This window comes from Brachionichthys hirsutus, chromosome 16 (assembly GCF_040956055.1).
Source record: "Brachionichthys hirsutus isolate HB-005 chromosome 16, CSIRO-AGI_Bhir_v1, whole genome shotgun sequence".
NCBI lineage: Eukaryota > Metazoa > Chordata > Actinopteri > Lophiiformes > Brachionichthyidae > Brachionichthys > Brachionichthys hirsutus.
The window spans coordinates 361,514-387,645 of NC_090912.1; the positions used below are offsets into that span (position 1 = coordinate 361,514).

General features: G+C 55.2%; 3 protein-coding genes and 1 non-coding gene across 4 annotated transcripts; 1 reads left to right on the top strand and 3 right to left on the bottom strand.

Moving 5' to 3' along the window:
• The first annotated feature begins 2,975 nt into the window (after window positions 1-2,975).
• LOC137905175 (xylosyltransferase 1-like) lies at window positions 2,976-12,246 on the top strand. The gene is given in 12 exon segments (XM_068749383.1): window positions 2,976-3,200; window positions 5,871-6,393; window positions 6,722-6,897; window positions 6,983-7,042; window positions 7,044-7,186; window positions 8,486-8,566; window positions 8,642-8,858; window positions 8,942-9,118; window positions 10,115-10,383; window positions 10,918-11,113; window positions 11,190-11,526; window positions 11,803-12,246. Coding segments are annotated over 12 exon segments (2,727 nt in total). The 3' UTR covers window positions 12,126-12,246.
• A 2,631-nt stretch (window positions 12,247-14,877) lies between these two features.
• kat8 (K(lysine) acetyltransferase 8) lies at window positions 14,878-18,048 on the bottom strand. Its single transcript, XM_068749399.1, has 11 exons — window positions 17,742-18,048; window positions 17,500-17,574; window positions 17,254-17,432; window positions 17,016-17,069; window positions 16,774-16,938; window positions 16,616-16,705; window positions 16,398-16,538; window positions 15,543-15,636; window positions 15,319-15,469; window positions 15,099-15,253; window positions 14,878-15,019 (listed from the first exon to the last, which is right to left on the bottom strand). The coding sequence occupies exons 1-11, from the start codon at window positions 18,043-18,045 to the stop codon at window positions 14,955-14,957; spliced, it is 1,473 nt and encodes a 490-aa protein (XP_068605500.1). The 5' UTR covers window positions 18,046-18,048; the 3' UTR covers window positions 14,878-14,954.
• Window positions 18,049-18,297: 249 nt separating this feature from the next.
• Window positions 18,298-18,368, bottom strand: trnag-gcc (transfer RNA glycine (anticodon GCC)). The gene has a single exon. It is a non-coding gene; the product is annotated as a tRNA-Gly (tRNA).
• Window positions 18,369-19,194: 826 nt separating this feature from the next.
• zgc:100868 lies at window positions 19,195-22,866 on the bottom strand. Its single transcript, XM_068749693.1, has 10 exons — window positions 22,812-22,866; window positions 22,201-22,221; window positions 21,885-22,050; window positions 21,516-21,784; window positions 21,086-21,231; window positions 20,784-21,012; window positions 20,160-20,391; window positions 19,767-20,020; window positions 19,598-19,695; window positions 19,195-19,491 (listed from the first exon to the last, which is right to left on the bottom strand). Exons 1-10 carry the CDS (start codon window positions 22,864-22,866, stop codon window positions 19,195-19,197), a joined length of 1,767 nt encoding a protein of 588 aa, XP_068605794.1.
• Between the last annotated feature and the right edge of the window lie 3,266 nt (window positions 22,867-26,132).

Consider the following 26,132-nt stretch of genomic DNA (forward strand, 5'->3'; position numbering starts at 1 on the left):
CGCTGGCGGTACGCGGCGGGCCCAGCGGGGGACCCGGAGAGACGGGACATCGCTCGATAGGAAATACGCAACAGGATGAATCATGAGTTCATCTTTTATCGGATGATGTTTCTAAGGCGTCGTCGGACCGTTGGCGGCTTTCATCCTGAGATGGCGACGGTTACGTTGCGATGAGGAAACGGTCTCAAAGTTGTTTGCTGCCATTTGTGAGCTTCGTGCTGCGTTCAGGTGCCGTGGGAGACGTGTAAATAAGGTCGACCTGAACCGGGGGTTGGACTGCATCGCGTTGAAACCCCTGGATTCGTTGACCTGGACCTCCCACAGGGACGGGCGCAGCTTCTCTCTCTGTCTCTGATCTGACTCCGCCTCCATACGCTGTCCCATGATTCATAGCTGCTGAATAACACATCTCTGGAGGGTTCGGCCTCTGCTCGCTGCTCCTCTTGCTCCTCCTGCTCCTCCTTTCTGTTTCATGTGAAGCCGCCACTCCCCCTGCTCCTCTTGCTCCTCCTCCTCCTCCTCCTCTTGGCTCTTTCTGTTTCATGTGAAGCCGCCGCTCCCCCTGCTCCTCTTGCTCCTCCTGCTCCTCCTCCTGCTCCTCCTTTCTGTTTCATGTGAAGCCACCGCTCCCCCTGCTCCTCTTGCTCCTCCTCCTCTTGGCTCTTTCTGTTTCATGTGAAGCCGCCGCTCCCCCTGCTCCTCCTGCTCCTCATCGTCTCCCCGGGTGTTGGCTCGGTTTCCCTCCTCGGTTTAATCTTTAGTCCTTTAATGAGGGGAAAGAGCTGCCCCCGTGGCCCTCGGCATTATGGGTAAGGGATTTAAAGGTGGCTTGTGTTGCAGGAACGATGAGGTGATCATTCGCTGTTTGCTCTGTTCACCTTTGTGTTCTGTGATGTCACAGCCATCCTCCATGTGTGGCTCCGCCTCTTAATTTACAAACCTCTATTTGCAGAATCTCTATTTTTGGGAGGCGCATTGGGGACTGTTTGATGACGATGACTTGTGGAACACTATTCTGGTTTTATTCTTCAACATTTAAGATGCACCTTTTATTCTGTTTTAAATTATTGATTGTACAGTTTTAAGGTGTGGAGAGGAAGACGTTTTCACAATAAAACTATTGAATGTGTGACGTTTGCTGCGGTTTTTCGGTAATCCTGCTAACAGAACCAGAACCAGAATCTCCTCGGTGACGTAATCAGCCTTCTCGTGAATGAGATGCAGCGATTGGTGGATGGGAGGGTCCCGAGTCCAGAACAGAGCTCCATGTCGTCATGTGTTCGGTTCCAGAGCGACGGGTTACTGTTACTGCTGTTACTCTTTGCGTCCAGCAGGCGGCGACCGCGTCAGGAATAATCCGAACCGAAATGAAAACGATAATTCTGAAGAACACCGGGTTAAATGAACTCGGTTCTGCCTCCCGCGTTCTTCTACTTGTCGTTGATGCGTTTTGGGACTGGAAAGTAACGTAACGCGAACTTCCTGTTCCTCTCTTTAGAAGCTCCAGCCCTCAGAACCAAAGAGAAAGTCGTGACTGGTTTATTTCACTGAAGCTCTCACCTGGGAGGAACGCAGCCACAGGTCCGTGAACGCACCTTTACTTCACCTTTACGTCAGCTGATCAGGGGAGATGACGAAGAGGAGAAGTTGGTGATGAAGGAGAGTTAGTCCCGAGCTGTAAATTACAAACAGCGTTTAAACTTTAGACATTTCATTTTCCTTTGCCTGGTTTTCGTATCCGGACGCGCTGATGACGTCACGCGGGTTCTCGTTCTATTCGTTGCGCTTTTAGACGTTCTCTGATGCTCTTTTTCCCAGAGACAGCATGCAGTGGGCGGAGCATGACCACGGGGTCCCTGCAGGTGCGGCTCACCTGGGCCTGTCCCAGCCCGTCAGTGGAAACACCTACGTCATGTACCACGGCACCACCAGCGCCCGCGCGCACGCCATCGTGCACGGGCTTCCTGCGCTCGCCGCTACCCGCTGCACCACCCCGAGTGGGACAAGGTCGTGCTGAAGGTCGTGGTCGTCATCGATCATCAGAACCACCCGCTCCAGAACACCTGCAGTACCGGCTACGACAGCGCCTGGGTCCCGCCCACGTGGGATGGTGTCTGGGACCCCGATCGAATCCGGATCATCGATGTAATCAGACCACGCCCACGACAAGCTGTGGCCCGGAATGACTCCTGGATCAGTGGACCCCCTTGATCGTGGTGGCGGTCCTGCAGCTCCTGCTCTTCGGTGTCAGTAGAGAGTAGGGTCGGATTCCTGCAGCGCTGTGACGTCATCCGGGACTAATCAATAGTCATCAATCGGTGGAGCAATCAGGACAATTTTAACAATAGTTTTGTTTTCATTGGGTGATAAATGATTGATTATGTTCTGGGTTAATTTCATTTACTTAAAATCAAGAAAAAAATAAGAATTTGTATTTAATCATTTGAACTAAAACATCAATTTAACTGTAAATGAACAGTTAATATTTAGTATTCATAAAAGATGCAAATCACAAACATGTGAAATGAACCTTTTTATTTTAATGTTCGTTACACCAAGTAACGCAATAATTCCTAAAAGGCTCAGCTCGACCCGAAACGTTACCGGAAGCTTCGCGTGAATCCTGAAGCTGCAGCTGCAGGCCGGAGGCCGGGGACGTGTGACGTTAGACTCCGGTACCGACCGGCAGAATGAGACTTGGTCCGGTTCTGCTGGGAATGAGAACATCAGCGTTTAGTCGTTACCGGCCACCGGAGGGCCCCGGAGTCCTCCTCCGCTCCTCTCTCCTCATTTCAAGCCTTTGCCAGATTCCCTCCTCCTCCTCCTCCTCCTCCTCCTCCTCCCCCCGCCCCCCCTCCCTCCCCCTCCTCCCCCCTGCCTGCCAGTAGCTCCTCAGACCGAGCAGGGGGCCGTTCATTCCCCGCTGTCGGCGCTCAGCGGATGGGGCTCTCAGCTTGAGCCGGAGGAGGAGGAGGATGAGCGGCAGCCCGTGCGCCCGCAGGCTGGCCCGGCGCTCCGGTTCCGGCCTGCTGGTCGCGGCTCTGGCCGTCCTGCTGCTCCAGACTCTCATCGTGTGGACCTTCAGCAGCCTGGACTCCCCCGGCGGGGACGGAGCCGCCAGGAGCCGCGGGAGGAGGGAGTCCCGGACCGGGGGGGGCCCGCCGCGCGGGACGGCGGCCGCGCGGCACGCGCTGCAGGCGGTAGGTGTGAAAGGCGGGATGGGTCGCCTCTCGTGTTTACAGGTGAGCCCCCCCCCCCGGGGGGAGGATGCTGCTGAACGGCCCCCGATCATTGAGCCACCGGTTACAGGCTCGAGTCCCGCGGCTTTCCCGGTAACCAGGGTTCCGGTGGCGGCGACGTGATGATCACCGGGAACGGAAGAAAGGCTCGATTCTTTCCCGAGAACGAGCCGCCTTCATGATAATGAGGTCGCCGAACGCTATAATTACCGTAAGATTGCCGGTAAAAGTCGTCGCTGATGTTCTTCATCCGGTGAAAAGGAAGATAATAAATAATTGACTGTTTTATGAATGGAGTTCGGCGTGACGGATGCGCTCCTCTTTAGAATGAGAACAACGCTTTTGATGGATCTTAATCTGCGGAATAAACCTGATTTAGGGCTTTGATTAGAGCCTTCAGCGGCAGCAGAGCTCCTGGAGCTCATCTCAAACGCTTCCGGAGTTTCTTCACCGACCAGAACAAACTCTGAGGTTTTTTATTTTTGTGATTTTTCATCGTCCGTCTGAATGTAGCAGCTTTTAAGCAGGTCACACACTAATGTGTGTGTGTGTGTGTTCTGTCCTTTCATTAGTTACCCTGTGATCTCCACTGTGTGTGTGCGTGTGCGTGTGTGTGTGTGTGTGTGTGTGTGTGTGTGCGTGTGTGGTAAGCCAGCACTTTTTATAGAAAAGGGAGTTGTGGAGGTGAAGTGATCCAACGATGGTGGGACCGTCCCGGATCAGGATCCGGGTCAGACTCTGATGTGTGCTCGGTCTGATGATGTCATCGTGTTATTTTCGGCCGATGGCGGTCCTGCCGGTCCCGGCACCGGCCCGGGACCGGCGCTGACCCAGCAGGCTTCAGTCTCGTCTGCACACGAAGCTGCCTTCAGTCAGGCTGCAGGGCGCAACGTCTCGCGTGATTCCCGCCGTGCTTCCGGCTCGAATGAAGAATAAGACGGAAAACCTGGAAGCCGCTTTATGATTCCGACTTTCTTGGGGATAATCCGGCGTAGATGGATTAAATCTCTGCTCTAATCCGGCTCTGAGGTCCTCCGACCCGGGACCCCCGTCCCATCTGGCTCGTCTCTTTGTCTCCCCGCTCTTCCTCTTCTTTAGCCATCACGTCCAGCTGTGGGTGAAGACGAGCTCCTCCTCCTCCTCCTCTTCCTCTGTTAGTAAAAGCTGATTTTAGATGCCGGAGATGATTAGATGTTTAAATCAGCGTGATCCAGGAGGAACGGAAGGTCGACCTCAGGGGTCAAACTTGATTTAGAAAAACCCACACATAAAAGTCCTTGGTGGTTCCGACCGTGTGTGATGCTGTTGCCATGGTGACGACATCGGGGACGTCGCTGTTTGTTGTGCCGTCTTTAATATTCCTCTGCAAGCGAGTTGAAGGCTGGCGGGAGGCGTGAACGCCGCGCATGACGTGTCACCGCTGTGGGCGGAGTTACGTTTTCGTCCTTTACGTGACAATTCAGCGTTTGTCACCTTCTGTGTTTTACAGTGGGAGGGGCCATCTGTTCAGGTGACAGGTGTGACGCACGAGGGGCGGGGCTGCTGATATCAGGCGTCCGTCCTGGGTTTGTCCTGTAAGATGTCCAATTGGCAGCGGTGCTGAATTCCAGGCTGGAAGTTTCCACGGGAACGTTCATGCGGGAGCTGAAAGACCTCCTTGTGGTTCTGGACGTTGGTGTTGGACCCGGGGCCGGCGCCGACGCCCTCTGGAGAGACACACGCCTGATTCATACCTGCTGACGCTGAGACGGGCTGTTCTTAGTGTTCATTTATTAACAACGTTTATAAGGCTGTGATGCATTAGCATTAGCCTCCACGCTCCGTTAGCTCGTTAGCTACATGCTATCAGCAGCTCCGGCAGGCTGGCGCTGCGACCCGGTGACCCTGTCGATGTCCAGTTTCCAGGTTCAATCCCAAAGATTCCCACATTCATCATCTCGGAGGGAACGCCGCCCTCTCTCTCTCCCTCTGCTCCGTTAATGTCTCTCGCCCCAGACATTTGAAGGAAGGAGCTCTGTTTGTGATGGAGCAGCAGGAGGAGTGTGTGTGTGTGCGTGTGTGTCTGTGTGTCTGTGTGTGAATGACGTCTTTGTCGGTAACGGGGGTATTTTAGGGGGGGCTGGTCTCCATGAAAGAATCGCTGCAGGACAAACTCTAAACCTTTAAATATCAAACACCTGAGTATTAAAACCAATCACATTACAGGAATGACTGGTCATTTTAAGCCCGCCCCCTCGAGCCAGCTGACTTTGCCGTTTGCTTGGCGTGTTTTTGCCGGTTGGTTGCCGGTTGGTTGTTTTCCGCTGCCGCCGCCGCCCGTTTGTAACGGATCTTTGAGAGCAGCTGGTGCCGTTTCCCGCCTCGCTCAGGTACGCCCTCAGGTGTTCACGCAAGCCGAACAAACCCGACGGTGGCGACATAAGGGAAGTCGTGTGGGCGTGTCCTCTGGGGAGCGTGACTATTGGGTCGCGCCAGCCAATGGTTGTTTACCTCAGATCATCATTTAGTTTATCGTTTATTTACGTTCCTGAAAGGAAGGGGCGTGTCTTGTGGACTGCCGTTAGCTACTTATCGATCCCGTCTGGGACCCCGGGACGCGGTGGGTTCACTGTTTTGTCCTTTCCCTTGCAGGCCGTCTATCATTCCCACCGACCCAAAGAGAAGCTCCGCCCAGAACGCAACACCAGCAACAACAGCGAGAACTCCGCCCCAAAGCACTTTGACCCCGTCGACAGTAACAGCAACCTCGGGGCTCGGTCTCAACGCCAACGAGGGCCGGTTGCAAATGCCAAACGCAGGCTTGAGAAGGCCCAAGCACAAAGCATGCTGGGAAAATCTGCTAATGAGGTCCTTAAGTACCCCCCCATCCAGCCCAGAGCGATGGGCCACAATCGCACACACATCTTCAAACCTTACGAGGCGCCAACCGTGGCGGTGCTGGTCCGGGATCTGCCAAAGAGGCGGGGCTCTCCGGCGCCAGGCTTGGGCCCGAGGAAGGCGCGGTCGGAGTGCGAGGTCAGCGGGAAGGAAGCCATTTCTGCTCTGTCCAGGGCGAAGAGCCGCGAGTGTCGCCACCAGATCGTGGACGTCTACTGCAAACACAAGGACAGAACCCTGATGCCCGAGAAAGTGCCCCGGTACTGCCCCATCGCCGGTGAGGGCCAATCACTGCTGCTCGCCGTTACTCGTGTCCAGCGGCGTTTATTCTGTACAAAGGGAAGCTGATGCTAGATGCTTCCACCCAGCAGCCGATGCCGGGGAGATCCTGGGTGACCCCGGGTGACCCTGGGCGACCCCGGGCGATCCTGGGTGACCCCGGGCGACCCCGGGCGATCCTGGGTGACCCCGGGCGACCCCGGGCGATCCTGGGTGACCCCGGACGACCCCGGGTGACCCCGGGCGGCAGTGAAAGCAGCGTGAAGGCGGCTTCCAACCGTTTTCACCGTTTTTTGAAGCCACTGCACTCCCGTTCCTCTGTCCAGGTAAGGCTAACGTGAACGTAGCCTGGGACGAGGACCCGCCTCCGGCGGCTGCCCGGCCGGCGCCGGTTCGGATCGCCTTCGTCCTGGTCGTCCACGGCCGAGCCTCGCGGCAGTTCCAGCGCCTGTTTAAAGCCGTCTACCACGTCTCGCACTACTACTACATCCACGTGGACCGGGTGAGACCACGAACGTCCCCCGACCTTCAGGCCGGACCGGTTCGGGTTGGAAGGTTAACTCCTGTCCTGCTCCTCGTCCTCACAGAGGTCCAACTACCTCCACAGAGAGGTTCTGTCCCTGGTGGGTCACTATCCCAACATCCGGGGTGACTCCCTGGCGGATGTCCACCATCTGGGGCGGCGCCAGCTTGTTGACGATGTACCTACGCAGCATGGAGGACCTGCTCAAAATGTCCGACTGGTCCTGGGACTTCTTCATCAACCTTAGCGCTGCAGACTACCCCATCAGGTGAGAGACCGGGTCAGGGAGACCGGGTCAGGGAGAACCGGGTCAGGGAGAATGGGTCAGGGAGACCGGGTCAGGGAGACCGGGTCAGGGAGAACCGGGTCAGGGAGAACGGTTCAGAGAAAACGGGTCAGGGAGAATGGGTCAGGGAGAATGGGTCAGGGAGACCGGGTCAGGGAGAACCGGGTCAGGCAGAACCGGGTCAGGGAAACGGGGTCAGGGAGAACGGGTCAGGGAAACGGGGTCAGGGAAACGGGGTCAGGGAGAATGGGTCAGGGAGAACCGGGTCAGGCAGAACCGGGTCAGGGAGAACGGGTCAGGGAAACGGGGTCAGGGAGAACGGGTCAGGGAGAACCGGGTCAGGCAGAACCGGGTCAGGGAGAACGGGTCAGGGAAACGGGGTCAGGGAGAACCGGGTCAGGGAGAACGGGTCAGGGAGAACCGGGTCAGGCAGAACCGGGTCAGGCAGAACCGGGTCAGGCAGAACCGGGTCAGGGAGAACCGGCTTCAGTTGGACTCTGCTCCAGAAACGTTTTGTGGACTTCCTGTTGACCGAGTTCCATTTAAACAGCAGCTTTCGTTGTCTTGTCCGGTTCCGACCCAACGCTGGCTGCATTGACCCGTTCAGGAACCGCCCCCCCGCCCCCCCCGTCACAGCGACTGTTTGAACACCCTTCAGCTAAAATCCATTCACAGCCGTCAATAAGTGACATCACCATGTGTGTGTGTGTGTGTGAGTGTGTGTGTGTGTGTGTGTGTGTGTGTGTGTGGCTGCGTGTGTGTGTGTGTGTGAGTGTGTGTGTGTGCGTGTGTGTGTGTGTGCGTGTGTGTGTGTGCGTGTGTGAGTGTGTGTGTGTGTGTGTGTGTGTGTGTGTGTGGCTGCGTGTGTGTGTGTGTGTGTGTGTGCGTGTGTGTGTGTGTGTGTGTGCGTGCGTGTGTGTGTGCGTGCGCGTGCGTGTGCGTGTGTGTGTGTGTGCGTGTGTGTGTGTGTGTGTGTGTGTGGCTGCGTGTGTGTGTGTGTGTGTGTGTGTGTGTGAGTGTGTGTGCGTGTGTGTGTGTGTTGTCTTTTATGGAATAAAGACAACACACACACGCACACACACGTTTCTCACGTGTCGAACCCCACCTTTAATTAATGGTCATTTTTTATAGTATTTATTTTTTATAGCGTTAACCAGTCGGCGTCTGAGAATCAGTCGATGCCTGATCTGTAGGCGGGGCATCTCTGTAGCCCCGCCCTGCATGTGCGATTCCATTCTTGCACTGATGCGTATTGATGATGTCATCGCCGCCTCTCCTCAGGACCAACGAGCAGCTGGTGTCCTTCCTCTCTAAGTACCGCAGCATGAACTTCATTAAGTCTCACGGCAGAGACCACGCCCGGTACGAGTCTTCATCGCTGCTCCTCCTCCTCTTCCGCTGATGACGATGATGACCTTTAAATCCGCGTCCTCTCAGTTTCATCCGTAAGCAGGGTCTGGACCGGCTCTTCTACGAGTGCGACACCCACATGTGGCGTCTCGGCGACCGCAAGATCCCAGAGGGCATTGCGGTGGACGGGGGCTCTGATTGGTTCCTGCTCAACCGGGCCTTCGTGGACTACGTGGTCCACTCCAGAGACGAGCTGGTCAGCAGCATGAAGCGCTTCTACTCGTTCACGCTGCTGCCCGCCGAGGTGAGGCGCGCCGCTCGGAGCGGGCGGAGCCGCGGGCGAGGCTTGACCGCCTGTTTGCCGCCTGTTTGCCGCCTGTTTTCCAGTCGTTCTTCCACACGGTGCTGGAGAACAGCGTCCACTGCGAGACGATGGTGGACAACAACCTGAGACTCACCAACTGGAACCGCAGGCTGGGATGTAGGTGCCAGTACAAGCACGTCGTGGACTGGTGCGGCTGCTCGCCCAACGACTTCAGGCCGGCAGACCTGCCCCGCCTCCAGGTGACTCCGCCTCCTCTTCGTCGCCTTCTTTTTCTTAAGGATATGGATATGGATGCTGGAAAGATTCGTGGCCCCTCTGGGGCTAAAGATCTTAGCTCCGCCCCCGAGCTGTGTCATCACCGGCGGTGGCGGTGGGTGGTTCTGTCCACCGTCCCCGCGTGGGCCCCCCCCGTCCCCCTCGGGGCCTCGGTGAGCCGCGACCAGAATAGCTTCATATTCACAGATTAGCGGCGCCGTTTGGCTCCCGGACAGCAGATCTGAGGCCGGCGCCGGCGGCCCGGCTCGCTGACGGCTGGTTCTGGAAGCAGCTGCTCGCCGGTATTTTTGGACCTTCCAGGGTTGTCATTATCGTAATGCCGGGTTTGCCAGCTGGAAAAACGTCCCGATGTTCTCCAGTGTGAGCCGGAGGAACGACCTGCAGAACTTATTCCTGTTCTTAAAAAGGCTCCTTTGATCATGTTGAGCGCGGTCTAAAAATACCTGCCAGCGTTTTTTACATTCTTATGATCCGATCCTCTGTGGAACTAATGGCGCCGCCTGATCCAGCCGTCTTCGTCCCGGCGCCACGTCACGCCGGAGTCCGTGAGCAAAAGAGAAGAGTCGATGAAGACCTTTCACCTTCATCCAAGAGGTGGAGAGTTTAGAAAACAAAGAAGGGACCGAAAGCACCAAGGCAATCACACTCCCCAGGAGGATTAGCATTTCCTTGATGAATGCTAATGCTAATGCTCGCCTAACGAACCCGCTAAGTAATTAGCATGTTGTTGCAGCACTTCAACAGGAAGTGGCTCTGGAGCTGATACTGGTAATCAATACGACACCAGATAATCGGGATTAACGTGACCTCATTGATGAAATCAGCGCCCTCTGGTGGAGAAACCTTGTAATGACATCAGAGCTGTATCGATGAAGCTTCTTAAATGTGTTTATTCGTTTCCTGAGGCTGCTGATCAATAACTATCCTCTTGTCCTCCTGTCCCGCCTGTCCCGTCGCAGCAGGCCTCCAGACCCACCTTCTTTGCCAGGAAGTTTGAGGCCAGTGTCAGTCAGGAGATCATCAACCAGCTGGACGCCGACCTGTTCGGAGCGTTCCCGCCCGGCACGCCGAGCCTCCGGGCCTACTGGGAGAACGTCTTCGAGCAGGAGACGGACGGCCTGGACGGCCTGTCGGACTCCGCCCTCAGCCACTACCACGCCTTCGCTCGTATGGGGCTGTCCCGCGCCGCCAGCTCGCTACAGGGCCGTCCCAGCGACAGCAGCTGCAGGTGTGAGCATGACCCTCCCGTGTGGCCCCGCCCCCCCAGACAGACCCTGTTGGGTTCGTTCAGCTTTTTAAATTCTGGTGTGAATCAAACGGAATATTTAGGAGGATCTAGTGAATCCGCGACAACAGAAGAAGAAGCTGGAGGTCCCGGCAGGTCAGACGCCGGTCCGTGAAACTCGGCTCCGCCCCCGATGCGTGCGTCCAAATTTAATCTGAAGGTAGCGCCGACTTGTCCAGCGTACAATCGTCCCCCAGTGTCCTCGGGCTGGAGACCTGCAGGAGGGACAAGGAGGCGCTTGTTGCTGCAGCTCGCCGTGTGTGTGTGTGTGTGTGTGTGTGTGTGTGTGTATATGTGTGTGTATGTGTGTAGGTGTGTGTGTGTGTAGGTGTGTGTGTGTGTGTAGGTGTGTGTGTGTGTGTGTGTGTGTGTGTGTGTGTGTATATGTGTGTGTGTGTGTGTGTGTGTGTGTGTGTAGGTGTGTGTGTGTGTGTGTGTGCGTGGTGGACCTTCACTGATCCTGCATCGCTGTTTCAGGTACGCCGCTGTGAGCCACCCGGCGTCCGTCCACCTCTACTTCCTGTCAGACCAGTTCCAGGGCTACCTGGTGCGTCACGCTGCCACCAACCGGGCCTCCGCCCAGCTGGAGAGCCTGGAGACGTGGGTGACGCCCCGGGACCACTTTGCCCTGGCCACGCCCCCTCACGCCACCAACAGGCTGCAGCACATCCAGGTCACGTGTGCTAACTTAGCATCACGGTTTAGCGAGCTCGCCGTGAAACTCGTCCCGTTTGAACTCCTTCCTACAGGTCGGGACGGACTGGGACCCGAAGGAGCGTCTCTTCAGGAACTGGGGGGGCCTCATGGGTCCCGAGGACGAGCCGGGGGCCGTGCAGCACTGGAGCCGAGGTCCGACCAACCTGACGGCCACCGTGGTGTGGATCGACCCCACCAACGTCATCGCCGCCACTTACGACATCCTGGTGGACGCCTCGGCCGAGGTCACGCACTACCGGCCGCCGCTCACGGCGCCGCTGAGGCCCGGCGAGTGGACGCTGCGGGTTCTGCACCATTGGAGCCCGCTGGGTCAGAGCAGCTTCATCGTGGTTCCGCTGGAGTTCCACCGGCAGCAGCCCCTGAAACGAGGTGAGACAGTAGAACAGCTAGCGCTCAGGCTAACAGCATCATCATCATCATCATCATCATCAGACAGTAGAACAGCTAGCGCTCAGGCTAACAGCATCATCATCATCATCATCATCATCAGACAGTAGAACAGCTAGCGCTCAGGCTAACAGCATCATCATCATCATCATCATCATCAGACAGTAGAAGCCTGTTGGGACCCGGTTCTGGTTTCTGTGGGTCCGGATCAAACCTGTGTTTGTGAAACTGAAGCTGCTCCCCCCCCCCCCCCCCCAGACGACGCCCAGCGTCTGCACGGCGGTCCGGCCAGAAACTCCTACATGGAGCAGAGTTTCCACGGCTTGAACCCGATCCTGCGGCTGCCGGTGAGCCTGGGCGCCGTGGAGGAGGCGGAGTCTAACGCCAGCCTGACGGGGGCGTCGCTGCGCCACTGGCTGGACCGGCTGCTGGAGGGCCGCTGGTCGGCCGCAGACGTCTGCTCCACGGGACCCAGCGCCTGTCCCATCATGCAACGCTGCCACCTCGCCACCTGGAGCTCAGCGAGCCCTGACCCCAAATCTGAACTGACCCCGCCCAGAGAAGACGGGCGGGTTAGGTAGCAGGAGGAGAGGAGAACCAACTGAGGAGAGGAGAACCAGACTGAGAGGAGAACCAGACTGAGGAGAGGAGAACCAGACTGAGGAGAGGAGAACCAGACTGAGAGGAGAACCAGACTGAGGAGAGGAGAACCAGACTGAGAGGAGAACCAGACTGAGGAGAGGAGAACCAGACTGAGGAGAGGAGAACCAGACTGAGGAGAGGAGAACCAGACTGAGAGGAGAACCAGACTGAGAGGAGAACCAGACTGAGAGGAGAACCAGACTGAGGAGAGGAGAACCAGACTGAGAGGAGAACCAGACCGAGAGGAGAACCAGACTGAGAGGAGAACCAGACTGAGAGGAGAACCAGACTGAGGAGAGGAGAACCAGACTGAGAGGAGAACCAGACTGAGAGGAGAACCAGACCGAGAGGAGAACCAGACTGAGGAGAGGAGAACCAGACTGAGGAGAGGAGAACCAGACCGAGAGGAGAACCAGACTGAGGAGAGGAGAACCAGACTGAGAGGAGAACCAGACTGAGGAGAGGAGAACCAGACTGAGAGGAGAACCAGACTGAGGAGAGGAGAACCAGACTGAGGAGAGGAGAACCAGACTGAGAGGAGAACCAGACTGAGAGGAGAACCAGACTGAGAGGAGAACCAGACTGAGGAGAGGAGAACCAGACTGAGAGGAGAACCAGACTGAGAGGAGAACCAGACCGAGAGGAGAACCAGACTGAGGAGAGGAGAACCAGACTGAGGAGAGGAGAACCAGACCGAGAGGAGAACCAGACTGAGGAGAGGAGAACCAGACTGAGAGGAGAACCAGACTGAGGAGAGGAGAACCAGACCGAGAGGAGAACCAGAGGATCAGGGCGTCGGCTCTGCTTCAGGATCATCAGAGCAAAAACACTGATCAAGGATCAATCGTGGCTCCATGTCTTCAGATAAATTCTGTTTTTGTGACTCAAGATTACAAATGAAATGTCCGATTATCTTCCAAGTTTTTGAAGGCAACTTCCAGAACGTTGATTTAAAACATGTTGAAACTCTCCTGATAGAAAAGTCCAGAAAATCCCGACCTTTAATTTATGATTTATTTTACTGTAGGAATAAAAAGTACTCGGAAGCGTTACTTAAGTAGATGAAGTAATGGAGTAAATCAGTCTGGACTCCGAGTGGGTTCTGGTTCTGTATCAAAGGGAATCAGTAACTGTTGCTGCCATTTACATGTAATGAAGTACTTCCAGGGTTCTACCTAAGTAAAGGTACCCAGGAACATGTTGGCTCCGCCCAGTGGCCGTGGACTCTGACAGCTGATTGGTTGATATGATAATAATGGTTTGTTGCCTCCTCTCCGTTATTATTAGTGTTTTTGAGTGAATGTCTGAACACTGAGACAAAAATATTTATTTTAAATGTTACAATATGGAAAAGTGGAATCTTATTTAAGAAGAGTTCATCTTTAAATTCTAACTTTAAATATTCAAACAGAGAACTAAAAGTAATGTTTTTGTTTTGTCTGTTTAAAATCATATTTATGACATTTCCTAAACAGATCTTCTATCCGGTTGGATGCAGAGGATGAGGAGAGGAGGAAGGTTCGAAGCTGCTTCCTGAACATTATTGAAAGGCTTTTATTTTACATGTTTGAACTTTTTGAGCTTTTTAAAGTCAGAACTGGATTTTGTTTCATTTTAGCTATAAAAAAATGCAACATAGATTGAGAAAAATTTCATCCTGACGACCCTAAAATTAAGACTGAAATTATTATTTAATAAAAATATATTTAGAATTAGAACCTTATTCTGATGAAATTCTTTTTCTCATGACTTCAGATTTTCACGGAATATTCAGACTTTTTCTAAATATAATTTTGATTACAATTTAAAAATGTCGTTTTGTGGTTGCAGTTTTTTCTCTGTCAAACAGGACACGTTGGAAAAAAGGAAATAACCGCTTCTTTCAGGTTCGCGTTAAAGCCACTTTTGTCCTGTGTAGGCTTCCGTACATGTTTCTCTTGACGGTCACGTGTCGGTGGAGACAGGTCAGCTGTCTTTCGGCTGCGCGTCATCGATCAGCTGTGATCGATGATCCATTACAGGCGCGCGGCGTTTGTGGAGGTTCGATAAAGGCCGGAGTTCGTTCAGTCATTTTGTTATCGGCAATCTCTGAAACCGGAAGTCGTGCAGAAGTCATGTTGCCGTAGCAACCACCATCCGATCGGTCCACTTGGAATAAATTCTGACGGTTTATAAACACTGAATGTTTTTTATCTATTTTTCGGTTAACCGGAACCGAACTGGGTCTCCGGTTCCCCGGTTCTCCGGTACCAGACCCGCTGATATCTGATCACTTCCTCAGATTTACACTCTTCTCTCTTTAAGCCGAGTTAATCGCATTTTTTATTTTTATTTGTTATTTCTCTGCTTTTAGAAATAAACCAATCAAAATGCAGGGCCGTTGCGCCGCCTGCTGGACACCGACGTGAACAGCACAGGTAGGGAGGGAGGAGGCGTTCTCTAGCGCCGCCTGTTGGACGCAGGTGACGCAGGCCCGCGTCAGGTTCTTCGTTCCGCAGCACCGGAATATAAAGGTGAAACATTCCGGACACGTTTCCGGTTTCCGGTTTCCTGTTTCCGGGTGGAAATGTGACATCCACGCAAGAAAACAGCCGATTCCAAACCGCTCAATCACAATTTAATGACATCATTTAACAGCTTTTATAATGAGAATAAATAGAATAAAGAAAACGCGTCACAAGTTTGGGATTTTAAAAAATATTTATTGTAAGAAAATACAGACGTTTTACCCACAACTATTTACAGCGTGCTCCGCAGCCCGGCTCGGCTCACTTCTTACACAACTTGGCTTGTTTGTTCTTCGGCGGCGCCCACTTCAGACACACGGTGTCCACTGTGGGAGGAAACACACCCACAGTGAGGTCATGGATCCGTGATGTCATCGGTCCGTGATGTCAGACGAGCCTGGCCACCTGTGATTGGCGGCTTCTTGTACTGGGCGCTCTTCAGGTGCTCCTCCACCAGCTTGGGCGTCACGCAGATGACGTGCTGACCCTTCCAGTACTTCACCATGTTGAGCGACTGGAGCGTGCCGATGATGTCACTCTGGGTGATGCTGGTCATCTGGCTGGGGGGGGGGCATCAGAGTCAGAGCCGATGATGTAACCTCTGACGGAGGGTCTGAGTGTCTACCTGAGGTCTTTGATGGACAGCGTCCCCCTGAAGTCCCTCAGGATCTCCAGCAGGACCCAGGACCAGTAGCTCCTGTAGCTGAGCTTCCCCAGGTCGGAGAGGGGCTTCTCCGGAGAGCCGACGGCGCTCTCCAGCTTCGACAGCTCATAGCCTGCACACGGGGGGGGGGGGGGGCGTGATTGGACGTGAGAGAAAGCGAACCCCCCCGATCCACCAGAACTCACTGAAAGCGATGAGGAACTTCCCGTAGCCTCGGCGCTGGTACGGCGGCAGCGTGAGGATGCAGGCCACGTTGTTCCCGTCCGGAGACTCCTTCTCCTGGAACGCAGCACAGGAAGCAAGCACATCCCAAAGGTCAACGTCCGGAACGGGAACGGGAACGGGAACGGGCCTGAGGAACGCTTAACGGGACCAGGAACGGGCCTGAGGAACGCTTAACGGGACCAGGAACGGGACCAGGAACGGGCCTGAGGAACGTTTAACGGGACCGGGAACGGGCCTGAGGAACGCTTAACGGGACCAGGAACGGGACCAGGAACGGGCCTGAGGAACGTTTAACGGGACCGGGAACGGGCCTGAGGAACGCTTAACGGGACCAGGAACGGGACCAGGAACGGGCCTGAGGAACGTTTAACGGGACCGGGAACGGGCCTGAGGAACGGGCCTGAGGAACGCTTTAACGGGACCAGGAACAGGACCGGGCACGGGCCTGAGGAACGGGCCTGAGGAACGCTTTAACGGGACCGGGAACGGGACCGGGAACGGGCCTGAGGAACGTTTAACGGGACCAGGAACGGGACCGGGAACGGGCCTGAGGAACGGGCCTGAGGAACGCTTTAACGGGACCAGGAACGCTCTAACGGGACCAGGAACGAGACCAGGAACGGGCCTGAGGAACGTTTAACGGGACCGGGAACGGGCCTGAGGAACGTTTAACGGGACCGGGAACGGGCCTGAGGAACGTTTAACGGGACCGGGAACGGGCCTGAGGAACGTTTAACGGGACCGGGAACGGGACCGGGAACGGGCCTGAGGAACGCTTTAACGGGACCAGGAACGGGACCGGGAACGGGCCTGACCTTGGAGAAGTACCCGACGATGTGCGCCCCCTGCTTGTTCACTTCCGTCAGGATGTAGAAGATGAACGGCTCCACGTCGAAATAAAGCGTCTTGTGGTCCAGGAACAGTTTTGCTAGGAGACACAGGTTCTGACAGTAGATCTGCAGGCAGACAACGAAGGGGGGGGGTCAACCGGAGGGCGGACCCAGACGCGGGGGAAGCCAATCATCCGGCTCACCTTGTGGTCCCGCCCATCCACCTCGTACACGGACACGTTGCTCCTCCGGTAGATCTCCTTGCCCGGCGGCTGCTTCCACTGGCAGTGGGACTGAGCACAGGTGAGTGGTTAGAGGTGGTCGCCGTGGCAACGGGACGCTCTGTGAAGGCCGCACTGACCAGGTGATGTCTGAAGGTCTTCTCGTACTTCATGTACTTCAGGCAGTACTCGCAGATCCACAGCTTGGGCTGCTTCCCGTACTCCTCGGGAAACGGCGAGAAGTACCAGGCGTCGATCTCGAAGTTCCCGATCTGGATCTTGTCCACGTATTTCACTTTGGTGATCTGGAGGAGACCACGACGACGACGACGACGATGATGAAGACGATGCTCATCAACAAAGGCGTGCCGGACCTCCTTACCGCCTCGTGCTCCTTCTCCAGCGCCGCCGTCGTTGGGTCCATCTCTGCATACGTCTGCAGAGGAAGGGGAAGCGATCACACGATGACGCTACGACCCGGCCCGGCCCAGGGGGAGACCGACCCGACCCGGCCCGGCCCAGGGAGAGACCGACCCGACCCGCTACGACCCGGCCCGGCCCAGGGGGAGACCGACCCGACCCGGCCCGGCCCAGGGAGAGACCGACCCGACCCGACCCACCTTCTGCACGTGGTTGATCTCGTCGTGCTTGCGCTTCTGGTTCCGGGTGATCTTCCTCTCGGGCTGCTCGCCCAAGTCGCCCACGCCACCGATCTCCGTGCTCTTCCTCACGGCGTCCTTCACCGTCTTGGTCAGCGCCAGCCGGGCCTTCCCCACCCACTCGTCCAGACGCCTGTTGACTGCAGCGGCGGGATTAGTGACCGGGTCAGCACCGGTCGAGGGGCGTGTCATTCGGGTCCAACTCACAGCCCACGTAGTGAACGTAGAACTCCTCCCTGCCCTCCTGCTCGTTCAGGCGGGACTGGATCACCTCTGCGGTATCTGGGGACGGAGCCGTCAGATCAGAACTCTACAGCCGCTACCGGCTCTTTAGCAATGACGTCATGACCTTAACCTGGACCGTAACTAACTTTAACAGCCTCTTTGAATCCGCACTGTAACGCTACGTTACATTGTAACGGGCCGGATCCATAAATCCCGCTACTCACGCCATGTCTTGTCGGCTCGTTGACACAAATACGTTTCTCCGATTTCTACCGACACCTCCTGCTCTCTGCCGCCGCAGAGCCCTCCGCCTCCGCCCGGCGTGTGTTTGCTAATAGAGCCCCCGGCTTCCAGGGAACGGCCGACGGCCTCCGTCTCGTCGTCCTCCCCGCCGCTGCCGTTGGAGGAACACGCAGCCGGGCCGCTGCTGTTCAAGTCGCCCTGCTCGCCTTCCATGTCCGCGTCCATGCCGGTTCCGGGCTCCGTCTTCGGGTGGTAGTTCTGGTGAAAGTCGGTGCCTTCAGTCATTCCCCGTGCGTTTGAAAACAATAACACGCCTCTGCGGCTCTGCGCAGGTTCAGAGGGGCTGGTCTTCCAACAAGATGGCGTCAGTCCCGCCTCAGCCGGGACGTGTCGTCAGAAAACTACATATCCCATATGCAATGCGGCGGCGAAATATTTTTAACGGAGGCAAAATTACCATGAAGAAATTATTTCATAAAAGACAAAAGAGTATCAAAAACGATAAAGAACAAGTAGAGGTTTTTGCCTAAAGGGCACTGCATTGGCCGGGAATCGAACCCGGGCCTCCCGCGTGGCAGGCGAGAATTCTACCACTGAACCACCGATGCCTGGTTCTGTACAACCCGGGTCATCTGGGTTCTGATTCACATGTCGCAGGAGACTTTATTTCGGTCGACGAATAAAAAAGTTCAGATTATTTTATTATCTTATTTTACAATTCTTGGATTGATGTCTGCAGTACACCTTTCCGCCACGCGAGGGCGCGCGTTTCTACCACAAGTCCCGTGCACATGAAGTCATGACGTGCACCTGAAAGGTGTTGCCAGTTAGCAGTTTGTGGATCAAGATGTAGTAAAAATAATAATAATCCTAACTCAAATACAACGATCATAAATTATACAGAAGAAGAAATAATTAAGATACAGAAGTCTGAATGATGCTTCCAACCAAACCGAACCAAACCGAACCGACTTGTGTGAAAGCGCCGGGATAGACTTCAAAAGAAGATGCATGAACAATCTGTCTTTAATCCTGTAGACATGAACAAACGTAGAACTGATCATTTACATGACATTAAAACCTGCTGCTTTAGGACACCGCCCGAATCAATAAAAAAAAGAATTTCATTAGAAAAATAGGTATTTCAGACAAAGTTATAATTCATTTATTGCACTTTCAGTATTTTAGAGCAAATATTGCTGGCTCTTATATTTTCTTCATGGTTCCCTGATGAGGAATATTCTTATACTTTATTTGAAATTTCATTTAGAATTTGCGATCTTCATTGACTGAAAATGATATCTTGATTTAAATCGCTCAGTCAGAAAGCGAGCTCCAGGTTCAGACTCCTCCGATCCACGACGTCCCCAAAGGAGGACAATCAAGTGTCTCGTTCGTTTGTTCTTCTGCAAAACCATTGACTCAGACACGTTTCTATGAGAAGAGCTGGAGACCGACAGAGAAGGTGAGAAGGTGGAAGATGAGGAGGAAGAAGGAGGAGCGATGAGGAGCGCCCCCGGAGGGGGTGGTGGTGGCGGCGGCGGTGGTGCCGGCGGCTGGAGATAAGAACGGTCCGATGGTCTCCGTCAGGAAGGTCTGGAAGGCGCTCAGTTTGGCGAGGACCGTCACCGGCTGCAGCGTCCCGCTGGCGGCGGCGCTCCCGGCGGGCAGCACCGCCCTCTGGAACCAGGCCGCGTCCAGCTTGCACATCAGTGGCCCCCCAGAGTCACCCTGAACCAGCAGGCAACGGTTTAGTTCAGCTCGTTCTTTGTCTCCGGTGGCGATGAGACAGACGAGCAGTACGAACAGCCTCCGCTTCTCGCTCCTCGCTCCTCACCTGCTCAGGTGTGAAATCTTCTGTGCAAACGCTTTCACGCGTGGAAGCGTTCCCACAATCGACCACCGAGATCCGGCGCTCCTTCAGAACTTGCTCCTCTGTGGGACAAATGAATAACAATGAGCAGGTGAGCCGATGCACAGGTAGCGCCGCTGCGTGCAGGACTCACCCCCCCCCTGGGCGGAGCTCCAGCCAGCAACCCAGCACGGCGCCCCCACAGGAAAGGTTCTTCCGTCGTCCAGGCAGACGGGCTGGACGTAGTCCGACAGGCTGGGCTGGGACGCCAGACGCAGGACGGCGAGGTCCGACCCGGTTTGGCTGCTCAGAGTGATGTTTGTCACGTTGAGCGTCGCCTCGAACGGGTCGGACCCGTCCTGCTTCAACCGACCCAAAACCACGGTCCAGTGGGTCGCTGGGGCAGAACTGAAACGAGCCGAATTACAACTTCTGGACCGACTCGGCGGTCCCGACCGTGTTCCTGCTACGGACCGGGGATAATCAATAAATACAAATCGGACCGCGAAGGGGCGGTGCCATATCACCGTCCCTGCAGGTGTCTCACCTTGTGAAGCAGTCAGCGCTGCTCAAAACAAAGTCCAGCGACACCAGCGTCCCGCCGCACACGTGGCGTCCGTCTCTCTGCAGGCTCGCCATCCACGGCCAGATACCGGCAGACGCCACCGAGGCTCCGCCCAGAAGACGCGCATTCATTGATGCTGAGCCACAAACCACAGCTGGGCAGGAGGACAGGAGGACAGGCAGACATGAGGACAGGAGGACAGGAGGACAGGCGGACAGGAGGACAGGAGGACAGGAGGACAGGAGGACAGGCGGACAGGAGGACAGGAGGACAGGCGGACAGGAGGACAGGAGGACAGGAGGACATGAGGACAGGAGGACAGGAGGACAGGCGGACAGGAGGACAGGAGGACAGGAGGACAGGAGGACAGGCAGACATGAGGACAGGAGGACAGGAGGACAGGAGGACAGGCAGACATGAGGACAGGAGGACAGGAGGACAGGAGGACATGAGAACAGGAGGACATGAGGACATGAGGACAGGAGGACAGGCGGACAGGAGGACAGGAGGACAGGAGGACAGGAGGACAGAACAGAAGGACGGGTGGTCCTCAGTGCTGAGACCGGGTGGGTGGGCGCTCACCTGGGGTCGGGGTTGCTGCTGGTGGAAGACCATCACAGTCGACACCGAGGTCGCCGTCCGTCCCACCGGAGGTGAAGGTGAGGAAGCCCGGCCGGTTGGACGTGACGTGACCTTTGATCCAGTCCTGATACCGGGACACGCGGGTGTAGACTCCTGGGAATTCAGGCAGGGCGCAACCTTTCCCAAAGCTCACAATGCCCAGCTGGAGCCAGCGGTTGTTCTGCTCGCTCACCATCGGACCTCCAGAATCCCCCTTTGAGGAAGGCGGGACAGTGAGACGGAGTCTCTGCGGCAGGCGAGACCCGATGAGCTTCAGGAGTGATCACCTGGCAGGAGTCCCTCCCTCCAGCACGTAAACCAGCACAGAGCATGTTGTCTGTGACGGCCCCCACGCCGTAGTCACAGTTACACTGTCGGTTCCCCACGACCGGGACCTCCACCTCCATCAGGCTTTGGGGGGGGGGAAGAGGTTCTGAAGAGACACGGGATCCAGATGAGTGGATCAGCGAGACCAACAAACTGAGTCAGAGGAGGAACCCAACACGTCTACTACTGGACGTCCTTCTTGTCCCTCGAGGGGTCGCCACAGCAACCCAACCTGCTCCACCTCACCCTGTCCTTTGCATCGTCTACCCTTCACCGTCCCTCTTACTGTACCTTACTGTACCTCTACACGAGACCCCCCTGCTGTCCCACACGGCTGTGTCTGAAGCGTGGCGTGTTCGTTACGTGTTGCGTTTTTGCTTTCCGACCCACCTCCGGATCCAATGTTTCCCCAGCCGGTGACCCAGGAGTCGGTGCCGCTGAAGACGCTGCTGCCGGACGCCGCCAGGCAGACGGGCTGGATGTACTCGGTGAAAGTCACCGTCGACGAGAGTCTCACGAGGGCAATGTCGTTGTCACTTGTGAGAGGACTGTAGTCTGGATGGAGGACGATCTGCCTGACCGCCCGAGTCGCCTCGTGGTCGTTCGTCCCCTCTTGAGACTGGCGACCCAGGTAGACTACCAACCTGCCTGGACTGGCGCTGGTGTCGGCAGAAGAGAGACAGGGTGAGGACGTGAGGACGTGAGGAGCAGAGCCGTCCTCACCGGAGACCTCAGAGGGCTTTCGGCGCCGCCGCTCACCCATCGAGGCAGTGGGCGGCGGTCAGAACCCAGAGGTCGCTAATGAGCGATCCGCCGCAGAAGTGGGACCCGAACAGCTGGTGCAGGCTGGCCTGCCAGGGCCAGCTGCCCTCGGGGGCCGCCTGCCCTCCCACTATCCTGCTGTTGAGCGGAGGCTGACCACAAACTGGGGAGACACAGACCCCCCAGTGAGCAACACGCGCCCCTCCCTGGGTCTCTGATGCTAACTGTTAGCCAAAGATGAGGGTCAGAGGTCACTTCCAGCGGCGGCTAATCAGCACATATGAACAAACAACAACAACAATATCTGACTTACCATCGAGTTGAGAATGCGTCTCTGAAAAGTGAAAGAAACATCGTTTAACGTCTCAATCCTGTATTTATATTCAGAAAGCATTCGAGCTGAAGAGCTAAAACACGTTCTGCTATTTAAAGTGTCCCTCCAGTTCGTCCCAAACTACAGGACCGTCGTGCAGGACGACGTCTTCTGACGGACCCGGGTCTCTGTTCTTCCTGAAGCAGGAATTAAACCCGAGACAACGGCCCGTCTCTTGATCTGATGACGTCACGCCGGGACAAGGAAGCCGTCTCCGGGCTCGGGGTGTCAAACAGCGGCAGGTCTTCCTGCTTTAGAGAGGCGAGGTGGCGCAGTGGGTCGCGCTGTCGCCTCACAACAAGTAGAAGGGCGACGCGTCCAAAAAGTGAATGAATGGATTTATTGTATTAAAAGTTCCTTCTAAAACGTTTAAAAATGATTTCCGACAGCAGAAGAAAACATTTTAATTTAAACAGGAACGCTGTGAAGTAAAACCCAGAGATGCCTCCATAAATATCTGAATATAAAGACAATAAAATAATCACTTTATCCAGCCAATCAGGCTCAAGCAGGCACCTGTACCTGTACCTGAGGGGGGGGGGGGGGCTCACCTGGCGCCAGGACAGCCAGCAGGGTCGCCACGCAGACCGCGTCGGAGACAGACATGATTCCAGTCCTACGTCCGAGACGCTCACCTCACCGAGCTTCATTTCTTTATCTGCTATCCTGCCAGAGGCCACGCCCATGAAGCGTAGCCACGCATCATTTATACCTGTCAGGTGTTCGCGGGGACATTAGCACACGAAATGATTTACACTTTATACGAACATGATAGAAATGAAATATTGCTGAATTGATTTTTGACGCTCCCCACCTGCTTCAGGGAGCGACCGAGGTACTCCGATCAGATGGGATGGGAATGATGGGAAATCCCAGGAATGACTCAGCAGTCTGTGGCGTCGGGGTGCTTTTATTTATCAGCCGCGTAACTCAGGACGAAAGATAAAATGAGTTTCTGCTGAAGTTTAAACAGATCAAATAATCAGGTTTACGAAACGCTAACTAGCAGGAAGTACCGCCAGTAAATAAAGTTTATGAGGTCGATCGGAACGGAATTATTAAAGTGTGAACCGGGTTTGGGTCAATAAAAGAAGTCAAACAATGAGGAATATTTATTATAATCGTTATTAAGTTATTCCATCAATAACATGGAAACAGCAGCTTCACGTTCACAGCAGGAAGCCAGACCGGTTCTGGAAAACAAAGACGGGTCGGCTGCCCGGATCGGGTGCAGCCACGAGGTCCGACGGGTGGAAGGTCCCGCCGTGTTTCTACTGAAAACAGAACCACAGCGCTGACGGAGACGCAATGTGGTCCGTGCAGGAAATAAAAGCACGACAACAACAAGTCCCTCGGCCCATTTAAGAGCCGCCCAGCAGGCCCTCGGTTCTGGACCCAGGACCAGGTGGCAGTGGAATATCTGGGCTTATGATCGTTGTAAAAGGAGCCCCAGCGAGCAGAGGAGGCTTAATGGATGACAGAAAACACAATGACAAAGGGAAAGGTGTGGGCGGGGCTGATGTGGACACACTGGCCTTTGAACTGCGGCGGGGGAGGGACAGTCTGTCCTTGAAGGTGACTAATAAGGACAACCACGCCGCTCCTGCCTGCGGTCAACCCTGAAAAGAGCCACAGTTATATTATCAGCCGTCAGCCAATGAGACGCGGCGTGGCCTCCCCCTCAGCTTCCCCGTCTCTCTGTCGGCGCACAGGTTGATCACGGGCAGGCCCTGAGGACAGGTGAGCGATTGAATGAGGTCACGGCTAACGTTTTGGAGGGGAGGTGCAGCGGGAGGTGCAGCGGGAGGTGCCAGAACACCTTGGCTATTTCAGCATGTTTCAGAGTCGATCTGTGCAGGTTAGACAGACGAACAACTGGACTTGTCCAGAACGGGCCAGCCAAGGACACCATGAGGACCGAAGCCCGAAGACTTCACACCTGGTCTGGTAAACCTTCAGTCTCTCACCGCCTCCTCGTACTGCTCTGTCTCCACACCAAGCTCAAATAAAACTTACTGAAGCTGGGTCCTCCGGGTCCCGGGTCCCGGGTCCCGGGTCCCGGGTCCCGGGTCGCTTGGTCCTGGAGAGGGCAAGAAAACAAAACCGGACTTTAGTCGCAGCAAAGAGGAAATGCTGAGCCACACATGAATTCCTGACACCCCTTCAGGGGTCTCGGGCCTCTAGTCCTCAAACAGAGCCGATACCATCTGAAGAAATGCTCCAAAGCTGATCGACCAACACCGGTCACTAAACCGGTTCCGGGGTTTGGATGACTTTTGGACCAACACAGGTTGGGCAGTGGAGACGTTTGTCTCGATGCATGAACGGCCCCCCGGAGCCGAGTCCGACAGAGTCCCAACGCATCAGGATCACATTCCTTCCTGATCCAGCACGAGGCTGACCTCCATGTTCATCCTGACAACTAGTCCGGTTCGTTAGCAGCTAACGGAGCTACAGGTGATGCCAGAGCCGACCTGCGACACCTGTTGGGTGGGATTCCGTCACCCATGACGGGCGTGGCCGGTCTTGTTTTGTAAACTCCCGGGACGGAGCAGCCGTCCGTTTCTCCGTGCTCTGATGCGTGACTTTGGTTGTCGACTCTTTCTGCGGCTCCCAGAGCCCCAAACTGTCCAGAAGCTCCACCGGGTCAGGTAGAAAGGCTAATTAAATAATAATAATTAAAACCCAGTTTGTGTGTTTACTAATGAAACCTTTATAATTAAAACCCAGTTTGTGTGTTTACTAATGAAACCTTTATAATTAAAACCCAGTCCTGACTCCCGGCGCTCCGTTGGGGAGACGCTTCAACCTTCATGACGCCCCGCCCCCGCCACACCTAAAATCGACGACCCATAGAGAGCAGGAAGCTCCTCGCGTGAGGCAGGAAGTAGCCGTTAGTGCCCCCTGCTGGACACGTTCAGCCCTCTGCTCCGTAACAGTCAGTAAATAGTAACCACAGCTCTCACGTTGACCTCGTTCAGCTTCTTACCCGCTTCACGCTTCAGCCCCTCCTTTTCGCTTCGACTCTTCAAACCCAAACCTTCTTGTTCAACCACCAGACTTATTGAATCCTCCATGGTCGGCCATTCTGATGAGGAAGAGAGAAACGTTGAAGGCTGGCGCTGACAGCGATTTCTCTCAAAGGGTTGTGGGTAACCTTCCCTCTGAAACCCGCCCGTCTTCCTTCGGAACCCGAGACCCTCCTCTAAGCCTCCGGGAAAGGAGGCCGCTTTAAAGACCTCGTTGTTCCGTCTTAACTTCTACCAAGTCTCTTGGCGACTTGCGTGAAATCATTCTATTTTATCATACGATCCTGTGTCAAATTAACCAACCCAAACATTAACACCTTTCACCCCCGAGGGGGTATTTGGGGCTTTTATGTCTCAGACAAAGTGGTTTTCTTTGAGGTTTTCCTCATGATTCCCCAAATTACATTCATTTTAATTCACCCTTCCCTCCTCATTCTACCAGTTAAAGGCAGACTTCCCCAGCCAAGACCAGAAACGCAGCCTGGAGAAGCTAAAGCCTAGGAAAGGGTCAAAGGTTGATTAAAGCAGAGAATGAAACATGTGGCGAGTTTAGAAGCCGGTCTTACACGCACCTAGAGGCCGCTCCAGCTGCTCCACGTCCGTGTTCTGAAGGGTGGAACTCTACGCTTCAGCTTCATGAAACAGATCCCAAAACCACGGAGGCGTGGTGAAACGGAAACATCCCGCGAGCCGCCGCGCGGTTCCACGCAGAAGGACGTCGTGAAAGGGGGGGTGAGATCCCGCCGGCGATGGATGAGCGGGCGGTGAAATGCACCGGGAAGCGGTGGAAAAAGCACTACACAAGTGCAGTCCATTTGTAGCCCCCCCCCTCTATTTGATCCA